The following is a 13,019-nucleotide window of genomic DNA, read 5'->3' as shown; positions in this document are numbered from 1 at the left end:
AAATAATCTAATTAAAATAATCAAGGAAAAATATCCTCTACAAATGTGTACATTTAATTAAATAGACCAAAATATGCATTGTTCCATTTCCAAGGCAAGCCATACAATATCACAGTAATCCAAGTCTATGAGCCAACCACTAATGCTGAAGAAGCTGAAGTCGAATGGTTCTATGTAGACCTAAATGACCTTCTAGAACAACCACCAAAAAAAGATGTCCTTCTCATCACAGGGGACTGGAATGCAAAAGTAGGAAGTCAAGAGATACCTGGAATAACAGGCAAGTTTGGCCTTGGTGAACAAAATGAAGCAGGGCGAAGGCAAACAGTTTTGCCAAGAGAATGCATTGGTCATGGCAAACACCCTCTTCCAAAAACACAAGAGATGACCCTATACAGGGACATCACCAGATGGTCAATACTGAAATTAGACTGATTATACTCTTTGCAGCCAAGGATGGAGAGGCTTAATACAGCCAGCAAAAACAAGACCGGGAGCTGACTGTGGCTCAGATCATGAACTCCTTATTGCAAAATTCAGACTTAAATTGAAGAACCTAGGGAAAACCACTTTGGCCGTTCAGATAAGGCCTAAATCAAATCCCTTACAATTATACAATGGAAGTGACAAATAGATTCAAGGGATTAGATCTGATAGACAGAGTGCCTGAAGAACTATGGATGGAGGTTCATAACACTGTACACAGGAGGCAGTGATCAAAACCATGCCCAAGAAAAAGAAATGCAAAAAAGCAAAATAGTTGTCTAAGGAAGCCTTACAAATAGCTGAGCAAAGAAAAGAAGCATAACAGAAAAGGAAAGATATACCCTTCTGAATGCAGAGTTCCAAAGAACAGAAAGGAGAGATAAGAAAGCCTTCCTCAGTGATCAATGCAAAGAAATCAAGGAAAACAACAGAATGGGAAAGACTAGATATCTCTTCAAGAATATTAGAGATACCAAAAAAAAAAAAAAGAATATTAGAGATACCAAGGGAACATTCCATGCAAAGATGGGCACAATAAAGGACAGAAATGGTATGGACCTAATAGAAGCAGAAGATATTTTAAAAAGGTGGCAAGAATATACAGAACTGTACAAAAAGATCTTAATGATCCAGATAACCATGATGGTATGATCACTCACCTAGAGCCAGACATCCTGGAGTGCAAACTCAAGTGGGCCTCAGGAAGCATCAGTATGAACAAAGCTAGTGGAGGTGATAGAATTTCAGCTGAGCTATGTCAAATCCTAAAAGATGATGCTGTGAAAGTGCTGCACTCAATACACCAGCAAATTTGGAAAACTCAGCAGTCGCCAGAGGACTGGAAAAGGTCAGTTTCATTCCAGTCCCAAAGAAAAGCAATGCCAAAGAATGTTCAAACTACTGCACAATGGTACTCATTTCACACGCTAGCAAAGTAATCCTCAAAATCCTTTAAGTTAGGCTTCACCAATACATGAACTAAGAATACCCAGACGTACAAGCTGGATTTAGAAAACGCAGAGGAACCAGAGACCAAATTGCCAACATCCGCTGGATCATAAAAAAAGCAAAGGAATTTCATATAAACATCTACTTCTGCTTCATTGATTACACTACATCTACTTCTGCTTCACTGACTACACACTTGATCCACTTAACTATGTGGATCACAAGAAACTGTGGAAAATCATTCAGTTCAGTTCAGTTCAGTCGCTCAGTCATGTCCGACTCTTTGCAATCCTATGAACTGCAGCACTCCAGGCCTCCCTGTCCACCACCAACTCCCAGAGTTCACTCAAACTCACGTCCATCAAGTCGGTGATGCCATCCAGCCATCTCATCCTCTGTCATCCCCTTCTCTTCCTGCCCCCAATCCCTCCCAGCATCAGAGTCTTTTCCAGTGAGTCAACTCTTCGCATGAGGTGGCCAAAGTACTGGAGTTTCAGCTTTAGCATCATTCCTTCCAAAGAACACCAAGGACTGATCTCCTTCAGAATGGACTGGTTGGATCTCCTTGCACTCCAAGGGATTCTCAAGGGTCTTCTTCAACACCACAGTTCAAAAGCATCAGTTCTTCAGTGCTCAGCTTTCTTCACAGTCCAACTCTGACATCCATACACAACTACTGGAAAAACCATAGCCTTGACTAGATGGACCTTTGTTGGCAAAGTAATGTCTCTGCTTTTGAATATGCTCTCTAGGTTGGTCATAAAGAGAGGGAAATACTAGACCACCTTACCTGCCTCCTGAGAAACCTGTATGCAGGTTAAGATGCAACACTTAGAACCAGTCATGGAACAATGGACTGGTTCAAAATTGGGAAAGGAGTATGTCAGGGCTGTATATTGTCACCCTGTTTATTTAACTTATATGCAGCACGCTGCTGCTGCTAAGTCGCTTCAGTGGTGTTTGACTCTGTGCGACCCCACAGACGGCAGCCCGCCAGGCTCCCCCGTCCCTGAGATTCTCCAGGCAAGAATACTAGAATGGGTTGCCATTTCCTTCTCCAATACACGAAAGTGAAAAGTGAAAGTGAAGTCACTCAGTCGTGTCCGACTCTTAGCGACCCCATGGACTGCAGCCCACCAGGCTCCTCCATCCATGGGATTTTCCAGGCAAGAGTACTGGAGTGGGGTGCCATTGTATATGCAGCATACATCATGTGAAAGCTGAGCACCGAAGAATTGATGCTTTTGAACTGTGGTGTTGGAGAAGACTCTTGAGAGTCCCCTGGACTGCAAGGAGATCAAACTAGTCAACCCTAAAGGAAATCCACCCTGAATATTCATTGGAAGGACTGATGCTGAAGCTGAAGTTCCAATACTTTGGTCACCTGATGTGTAGAGCTGACTCAATGGAAAAGACCCTGATGCTGGGAAAGATTGAGGGCAGGAGGAGAACGGGATGACAGAGGATGAGATGGTTGGATGGCATCATTAACTCTATGGACATGAATTTGAGCAAACTCAGGGTGATGGTAAAGGACAGGGAAGCCTGGAATGACTAAGTGTCTGAACAACAACAACAATGCATTGTGGGCGTCCTAGGAGAAGAGGACAGAGGGTGGGTAGATAGATTCGTTTCAGAAAAATGATAAAAATTTCCCAAGTTCGATAAATGTCATGAATATAAATAGTTGAAAAGTTCAGTAAACTCTATGTGGGAAAATTCAAAGAGATCCACACTGAAGCACATTATCATCACACTCCCAAAGGCAAAGTGTGGATCTTTAAAGGGGCAACAGAGGAGCAACTCATTAGATATACAGGATCATCAATAAGTTTTTAAGCAGATTTCTCACTAGGAACTTTGGAAGCCAGGAAGCAGGGTCTAAAATGTCCAAAATGCTAAAACAATTGTCAACCAATAATTCTACATCTGGCCTAACTGTACTTCTCAAGTGAGGGAGAAATTAAGAATGTTCCCAGATAAACCAAAACTGAAGAACTTTATTTTCCTTGGACCTGCCCTTCAAGAAATGCTAAAAGCAGTCCTGCAGACTGAAATAAAAGGACAATAGACAGTCATGTGAAACCACATAAAGAAATAGAGGTCTCAGTAAAGATAGACACATGGTCAATTATATGTTAGTATTTTTGTAATATTAATAATAGTTGGTAACTTCACATTCTGTTTTTTACATAATTTGAGAGACTAATGAACTTATACAAATAATTATTCTAAGAGTTAGTATTATTGTAACTTTGATCTATAACTCCACATTTTGTTTTGTACATAATTTAGGATACAGCATTAAAAAACAATGTATTAATATGTCTGGGAGCAAGGGGTATCTGGGAAACTTCCCCTCGGTTTTGCTGTGAGCCAAAAACTCTAAAAAATAAAGTCTTTCTATAACAAAATGATCTGTTTATGTTATTAGAAGACAAACATTGTGCACTGTTGGTGAGAAAGCACAGTGCATTGTTGTTGAGAATGAAAAATTTCATAGCCATAGTGGTGGCAGCATGGTGGTTCTCAAAAAATTTAAAATAGAGTTACCAAAATTATTTAGCAATTCTACGTCTGAGTATATACACAGAAGAATTGAGAACAGGGTCTTAAAGAGATATTTGTCCACGCATGTTCACATTAACCTTATTCATAATAGGAAAAACACTGAAGCAAGCCAAGTGCCTTTGACAGATGAATGGATAACCAAAATATGGTATAAACATACAGTGGAATACTATTCAGCCTTAAAAAGGAAGGAGATTGTTACAAATACTACAACATGGAAGAACCCTGAGGACTCTGCAAGCCCTAGGAAAGCATACAAGCATTTGTGAGTCCATAGCCTGGTTTTACTTTAAGCACTGAGAAGATGACACTGTTTATTACAACATCTCCATTTTCCAACACAGAAAACAGAACAGGGTACGGATATGAGTCAGGGGGATGATTTTTATGGAACTGAAGCAAGATGAACATAACAGAGAATGGAACAGAGTCAAATTAGTTTTGGATATTCCCATGCAAGTTTTTCTTAATACGGACAGAACACAACATCAGAGACAAAGCTCACATAGTAAAATCATCTGGCTTCATAAATTACATATGATGTGCCCGGGTATGTTGATCCCACTTTGAATTTCAACTGACTCAACCTCTGTGGTACCTGGGTGCTAATCCCCTTTTATCACTTTGTTCTTCATTACTAAATCTCCCAAATGATTTCTAAATACAGTGCCATTATGCACTTCCAGGTTTATGAGCTATTGTACGAAGAGTTACATTCTTTGACTATATTCTACACATTTCTGAAACAGTAGGTTTAAATTCAAAGCAATCTTATCATGGTAACAATAAGTTTAAGCAGTTTATAGACATTTTAGAAAACTGCACAGCTTAGGAAGCTATGCAAATTATGTCATTTAGTATAGCATAAAAAATTTCTGAAAAGTTTACTGTAAGTTGAAATTAAAAACATTTCCCCTACTTGGTTAGCACTACTGAGTTTGAAATGTATCTCTTACTAAAAACGATACCTGGTACAAAATAAAATATGTAACTATAAATATTTAAAGAAAAAAGATAAATTAATATTGCTACCTAAATCTACACTTAATGTCAGTGCCAAATATCTAGTTCATTTACATTAATGAATGTTTTAAAAGCCAAAGAAAAATGATCAACGGCAGTTAAAGAAAGTGAAACTGTGTTTCATATACAGATTCTCTTTTTAACTCTCATAAGAATTTTCTTTTATTATTACAGTCTCCCAGTAGTTTTGGAAATCAAAGATTAGTGAAGTCAGGTGACCTGCAACAAATTCCACAGGTTTTAAGTAGCAAAGCCAAATTTCCAGCTGAGGAAGAAATCTCCCCTAATAGCTAGAATTTTAATGTCATGATTCCTATGATTCGTATGCTTTTCTCTTATAAAGCTTTTTTAAGTCTACTTAAAGCTGTTAAGTTTAAATACCATATGTGAAAATTAACATTTTAAAGCAAACTTTTAAAGGACATAAAGATATAAATGCCTAAGAAATTGACATTTCTCTGTTTTATTGACATTTAAAATCTTTCCTTTTTATTTACTTAGATTTGGTTTTGGTGTAAACTTGAGATCCCTTTTGTATCCAGCAAACAATTTTTAAAAGTTCCTTTCCTCTGCATTTTTTTAAATTCCCAAACTATAAACTTTACTGATGTCAATATTCTTTTTCAAAAAATTATGGTCAAAAATTCTTTTCTTTCCTAGTTTCACATCTTAGGGATCTGCTGTGGAAAACAGCACCAGATTGTAAATAAGTAAATAAATAAAAATAAAAAGGAGTGGCATCTCTCTTCTGTTCCCATCTGTGTTCTCTGCTATTGCTTATTTTGTTTATATTCAGGAGAAAGTAAGGATTAATTGTCTCTCCACTTAAGAACACCAAAATCCTGTCTCTTTTTCTTAAATCAAGAAGAAGATTTTTGTTTTGAAATTTTGTTTTTAATTGGAGGACAACTGTTTTACAGTGTCATGCTGGTTTCTGCCTTACAACAACATGAATCAGCCATGAGTATTCAAGGAAGAAAATATTAAAGTCTGATTTGCGTCTGAGAAGGAAAGTGGGTCATTGTCCTTTCCTTCTCTCTTCTGCCTATTCCTACATGCTAGTCATGTAGCCATTTATTTAGAAACTGGCATCTTCAGAAAGTTTAATTGTCAAAACTCTGTATGAATTTATCACTTTAAAAAGAGAAGCAAAGTGTTTTGAAGAAAAAACAAAATATCACAAAATTATTTAAAAGTAAACAAGATGAATGAAGCAGAGGAAGAGTTCACCTAAAGGGCCTAAATCCCCCTAATGTTATCTCGAAATATTATATTCTGAATAAACACCTTCACCTTGTTATAGATATTCTAAGAGCCTGACTATACGGCAAAGCCAAATGCTAAATTTGCTCACAACAAGGATAAAAGTGAAAGTTTCAGTCACTCAGTCATATCCAACTCTGCAATCCCATGGCTCCTCTGTCCATGGGATCTTCCAGGCAAGGATACTGGAGTGAGTAGCCATTTCCTTCTCCAGGGGATCCTCCCAATCCAGGGGTCAGACCCTGGTCTCTTGCATTACAGGCAGATTCTTTACTATCTGAGGCACATGGGAAGCCCCATAACAAGTATGTCTGTCATTTATAAAAGCACTTTCGGAAGACAGTTTTGAAATATTTTCAAGATGAAAACCTAAGACTGACAAAAGACTAATTTACCTTAACTGAGTAGAGTCGCTCAGTCATGTCTGACTCTTTGTGACCCAATAGACTATACAGTCCATGGAATTCTCCAGGCCAGAATACTGGAGTGGGTAGCCTTTCCCTTCTCCATGACCTTAACTGAGTAAGTAAGGTACAATTCAAAGGCAGGATAGAAAGGTTGTGTTGACCAAGTGACACTCAGTAAACACCAACTGGTGATGCTGGAAGATATTCTCAAAGAAGAAAATATTTTAGAGATGCACACAATTTTGAATTAAATCTATTCTTCTGTGTAATAGAATTTGATATCTGAAGCAGAAAATAATATTGAGCAGACTAACATTCTTTGTCCCTTGATAATTTTGCTTATTTGTATCCTCATATACATAGCTAAAGCTGTAAAAACTGCCCCCAAGAAAATTTTATTTGAATCTATAAATGACACTTTTATTATTTAGCTACTCAAAGCAATTATAATAATAAGTGGTACTTTAAGTATCACTTAAATAATGCACTCTGATAATATAACACAGAATAAAAAAGCACAAAGTACAGAAATAAAACATAATCTTCTTTAGTTGTTAAAGATCAGTCAAATACTATCAATGAACTATTCAACCACTTATTTAAGAAAATCAAAATGTCATTATTAGGCACAGCAATAATCTGGTCACTTAAGAAGTATAGAATACTACACTAGAATTCCTTCTGCAAATGTAGATGATAAAAAACTCAGAAGCCCTTTGCCTTTGAACCATTTTACTCAATCCAAAGTAAAATGATTCCCCATCAACTAGGTTTGGCCATTCCAGTAACAACTATTTTAGCCTGTCCTGCTCAACTATCCATTTAAATTTTATACTCTTACTTGTAAACATAATACACTTTTGAGGAATTAAACTTCCTCAATACAACTGTGAACCAGCTACCTACAATACTGAACTAAAAATGCTGTAATCAAAGAATATCATAGCACAATACGGATTTCATGGTGTTAGTAATCCAACAGTTATTCTTCACCTATTTATTCATTTATCATTTAGCTATTGAGCTCTGCCTGTGGTCAAACAGTCTGGAGGAAAACCACAGAACATGGCATCGTGGAAGATACAAGCACAGAATGTTCAAAGAGAAAGAACTCAACTCTATCAAATAATGTGCAGACATCAAGAAAGATAAGGACAGACACATGACCATTAGGTGTGATTTAAAAGGAGAATACTGATCACAATAAACAGATTTCAGTGAGTTCTGGGTCTGGAAATCTATTCAGAGTCAATCTCAGCTGGTCTCAGAACAGGATAAAGAAATATGGAAATAGTGCTTTCAGTTACTGTGAAGGGTAGAGAAAAATGGGGCAGAATCTGGAAGAGGATAAGAAGTCAAGGTAAATACTAGAGTAGATACGAATGCTGATGAAACTGAATCAGTGCAAAAAAAGAAATTGATGATGTAGCAATTAAATATGTTTAACGGCTGGAGAAAGTCTTGGAACAAGTAAGAGGGGATGGCACCTGCAGTACAAGTAGAGACATAATCCTTAGACAAGAACAGGAACTTTCCAACCCATTGCAACAGGAGGGACATGGAGTGTGAGTTTATGTATTAGTACCAATAGTTTGGTAAATTTTAGAGTAGACAGTGAAGGGTTATTCTGGGACTAGACAAAGAACACATCCACATTACAGGATATCAAAGCTAATGAACATGAATTATCTAAGTATACATTTCTATTATCATCTTAGGGAATAAGGCAGTCTAGAGAGGCATTTGAGGATATATCTTAGATACTGCTTTGCTTGACTGAAAATCTGATTCATCCATTTCTCCCCATTATGTCCTTGTATAGTGAGGACCTGTGACTCACCAGTTTGTTCATTATACAATGCTAACAGATAAGGAGCCAAACTTGGAATATGTCTTCTTTGACAAGTTTTATCCAACATCTTAGTTTTCTCTGATTTTTCTCCAGACCTCTAGGCTACATCTCACAGTATAATCAGGATTCATTCATTGCATATTTATTCCCTACTTGTACTATCTCAAATAAAGATAAAGATGAGACCAAATATTTTACAGTAAAATAACACTGTTTCTCGCTCTGTGAAAATCCTAGTATTAGATATAAAGTAGGCACTTAATAAATGCTTCCTGCATTTATCTTTCCTCTTTTTAGAGTAGAATGGCTGATTAAAAGTTATACGCAGAAATTGCTTGGAATATGCATAATTCCTCATGGCATCTGTTGGGTATTGCTGGGAGATGCTGAAATCAATTTTGTCCTTTACATGCTATTCAATTAGTTTGTTTAGGGCAAGGTTTAAAATGTGTATCAGTCAGAAGCATAATAGTGAGTCAAGTACAAAAACTTCCTACTAAGATTTGTACCCACTATCTTAGGGAAGAGCTCTGATCTAAAAAAGTACTCAAGTGTAGGTAGGTTTAAGTAGAATTCAATGTTAAAGATTGAGAACTCCCCAGTGCTACTTGTTTTGTGTAAAGTAAAGAATCTATCTGCAAGGTAGCAGACCCAGGTTCAATCCCTGGGTCTGGAAGATCCCCTGGAGAAGAGAATGGCTATCCACTCCAGTATTCTTGCCTGCTAAATCCCATGGACAGAGGAGCCTGGCAGGCTGCAGTCCATGGGGTTACACAGTTGGACATGACTAAGTAACTAACAATTTCACTTTCACTTCTTTAGTGAAAAAAATATTTGTAAGAGAACACTCATCAGTACAGCCTATTCTGGACTGTTTAAGAATAATGTTTTCTTCAGTGCAGACTGAAAGCAAATTTTAAGTATAAAGGTGTCTAGTTTGTTAAATAAGTGAAGCCTAAGTTTAACTCCAAATTTAATTCTTAATTCTTAATAGCTAGTCATTATATTTATTTTTTTAGATATCCCATATTTAAATCAAAATGAAAATATCACTCACATATATTTTTCTTTTAAGAAAGAATCACACCATCAGACTATATTGACCTTTAATTTTATCCAACAGGTTACCATGGAAAGTTAATGAATTAGCAACTAGAATAGCATTTAAAAACCAAAGGTCCCAGATATTACACTTGGCAGTCAATAGAACTCCAAGAAAGACAGTGATTATATTTACTGTAACTTTTGTCACTCTATAAAATATGGATAGAATGAACTATTCCATTTTTCCATGCTATATGCACACTGACAATTATCTAATGAAATGTATCAAGAGACTTCGAATTTTAAACTGCATGAAAACCTACACCAAAACCATCAATAGGAATACCTCTTCAATGGAATCCCATAGCACTAGATAATATACATAGAAAAACTCTTTTAAAAGCATTTGTTTTATAAAATATTTTAACATTTTAGCCATCTAATAAATTCCATAAGATGCATGTACATATGTAAGATTTCTATTTGTCAATACTTACATCTAAAAATCTGATAATAACAGAGTCAACACATCTATAGGTAAGAAATATTAAACCTGTTTGTCTATTATTCTAGGTTTCCATTTATTTCTCACTAACTTACATGGATTTTTATACTATTTTTACTCAGACCACATATTAGGTTCTAACTAGCAGTAAAATGGCAAAGTTTACATTGTTCATTAAAAAAATACATGCAATTATTTTTAAATTAACCAATAAACTATGATCCATTACTTCTTTTTATAAGTTTTTGATGGGAGAGAAAATATACATTAGTAGGGATTTCTTTTTAATCACCAGGAAAAAAGATAACACAACTCTTTCTCTTAATAAAGCATTTTTCCCCCATGGAGGCAATATACCCTAAAATGGAAGCTATTAAGCAATCAATGATACCGACTTAACTAAAATATTGCAAATACGATAGTATAATATCTTAGTAAATATGAGAATTTTGAAAGTCATAAAATTAAAGACTTTGATATGTATAAGATCAATAGATGTGACTTATCACTATTTAATATGAGCTTTAATTTTTAAATGTCATGTTCCAGTGAAAAAAATGAACTGCACAGGAAAACTGAAATTTCAACAAAGAATCAAGACAAAAAAACAAACTTTATATTAAAGTACCTTTAAGAGGTATATACTTACGCAGCAACCTCCTCTTTTGACAATCCTTTGAAATTCACCTCCAGATAATGATCTATGTCATCTTTTTCTTTGATCAGTTCAGACCTAAATGAAATAGAAAGAAATAATAAAGAACTGCCTTATCGAAGTGAAAAGGTACGAAACATATAAAATGCCGCCAGGAGAACAGGAATATTCAGGGTATAATATCTTAGATAACAAATGTTCTGCAAGAGCTACAGTGTTAGGTCTTCATTGCTAATTTCAAATTTTTAACTTTCTTGAATGGAAAAAGGGAAGAATACTGAACTCAGTATGTAAACAAATAAAACACCAACATACTAAAATAGTCTACATTCTTAAATAAATGGGGTTTTCTCCTCAAAACTTTTAAGATCGTCCATTTTACTTATGTTCTCTCACAGCCTTCCAGCTACAGAAGTCAGATTGTGTTCAGCACAGTATCGCGAACTGAAACACCCCTATTTGATACAAATGTGTTGAATTTATTCGTTGAAAACATAGAATTTTGCTCTGACATTCTGTTCAAGTGGTTTTTAAAAATCACACATAAAACTCAAATTACTATTAAAAGTTCAAGCTGAAAGTGATTTTAAGAAGACTTTAATGAGAAATATATTACACATGTAATATATTCATTCTTCATACCCCTTGCACCTTTAAGAATAAGCAGACTATTAACATATCATGGCAACTGAAGTACAGGATATACAAGTATCTCTTTTTATTCAGAAACTAATGGAGAATGTTGATTAAAAAATTTGCCTTAAATGGTTATGATAAAAATGTTTTTCTTTAATAAAAAGAATTCAAAATTTTTTTCTTTAAAATCTGTCTTATCCTAGGGATGTGACACTGAGTTATGTTTTTGCTCATGTTGAAAAGAAAATGTAAACTCAGTTATTACAAAATGACAGGAAGAAGCAGCTAGCTTTTTCAGATTTTGCAAATATTTCACATTGTCCAAAAGGAAGATGGAAAATAAGAATGTATACACTGAAGTTATGCCTCTATCAAAAATGTTGCTTTTCAAATTATTTGAAAGTAAACATAATTTTCTGCAATTCTATTTTACAGTTTCTACAAATTTCATTTCTATTACAAAAGAACTTTGGTGCCAGTTTAGCTGAACGTATTTATTTTGGTCCAGGAGCTTTGGTCACTGCCAGAAATACCAAAAATGAGGTATGGTGCTTCTTCGAACAAAGCAGTCTCATAATACTTTGATCATTATGCCTTGTAGGAATTGAAAGGCATGCATAAAAAGCTAATCAAACCTACATATGCAAATTATTTATGTTGATAAATAATATGTGCATAATTAAAAATCAATAAAACTAGACGTGGAAACTTCTAAGTAACACAGTCTTAGTTAATATGCATAATTACAATCAAAAACATCAAGTTCCTGCCCTGCAGGTTTTCGGCCCAAGATGAAAACTCCCTGAATTCAGCAGCCATTCACAGGCAGGGGAGGTTTGATGTATTTTCAAGCTCTAGGATCATTTCAGGCGCTAAATCATGACTACTAGTTTACCCTCGGAGTAAGACTGTGTCTTCCTTCCTCCAAAACAGAAATCAGGATCGCGGTCTTGTGGTTTAGATGCCATACAACTTTCACGCCTAAAGCTTCTGCTTTCAATTTTCCCACACATATTTTAAAAAGGAAATGTATTTCCAAAGCTTTGCAGGAACCACAATATAATGGCAGTAGGGAATAAAATGACCAAATGAGCACTTGCCTGCTAAATAAATATAATCTTAATCTTTGAATAAGATTTATCAATCTTTCTGAAACAGCAAATTTGAACATTCTGAATATAAAAATGTACTTTTGTCTTTAAACAATTTTTATTGCTGAGATATGTTACTGACATTTCTTACTGCAAGAAATTTCTTCTGTAGGGAAAAAAAAAGAAAGCCAGGGTCACATACCTTGGAATTGTTCTTGGTGAGCACGGCAGCTTCTGTCTAGCCAAGGCCGCAAGCTTTGGGCGTGTCATGGGCAGCGGGGGCAGGGTAGTCATTTTGGACTGCCAAAAAAATAAACGGAAACAGCATTTAAACAGTAAATCATTCAAAGAATCTTTTAAGACATTATTAGAGATCTAGTCAGTCATCTGAGCTGAGAATGCCTCTGCGCGTGGATCTTTAGCTCTGTTATTCAGGCATGAAGCTCAGTGAGTGAATACTGCAGGTGGCTTCTCTCGTTATTTTTCTTACTATCTGCCTTTTGGCCAATTTATTACTTGTCTGCATCTCCATCACAAA

At 35.6% G+C, this 13,019-nt stretch overlaps 1 protein-coding gene across 1 annotated transcript in view; it reads right to left on the bottom strand.

The window, feature by feature from the left end:
* Positions 1–12,775, bottom strand: part of TTC29 (tetratricopeptide repeat domain 29) — a 248,518-nt gene extending 235,743 nt beyond the window's left edge. The window contains exons 1-2 of the mRNA XM_068990160.1: positions 12,684–12,775; positions 10,749–10,832 (exon numbers count right to left, since the gene is read on the bottom strand). Coding sequence (XP_068846261.1) covers positions 10,749–10,832; positions 12,684–12,775 — 176 coding nt within the window. The remainder of the gene's footprint in view (positions 1–10,748; positions 10,833–12,683) is intronic.
* Between the last annotated feature and the right edge of the window lie 244 nt (positions 12,776–13,019).

This window comes from Capricornis sumatraensis, chromosome 17, assembly GCF_032405125.1.
Source record: "Capricornis sumatraensis isolate serow.1 chromosome 17, serow.2, whole genome shotgun sequence".
NCBI lineage: Eukaryota > Metazoa > Chordata > Mammalia > Artiodactyla > Bovidae > Capricornis > Capricornis sumatraensis.
The sequence above is the reverse complement of the archived record's forward strand: the minus strand, read 5'-3'. Positions and strand labels throughout refer to the sequence as shown.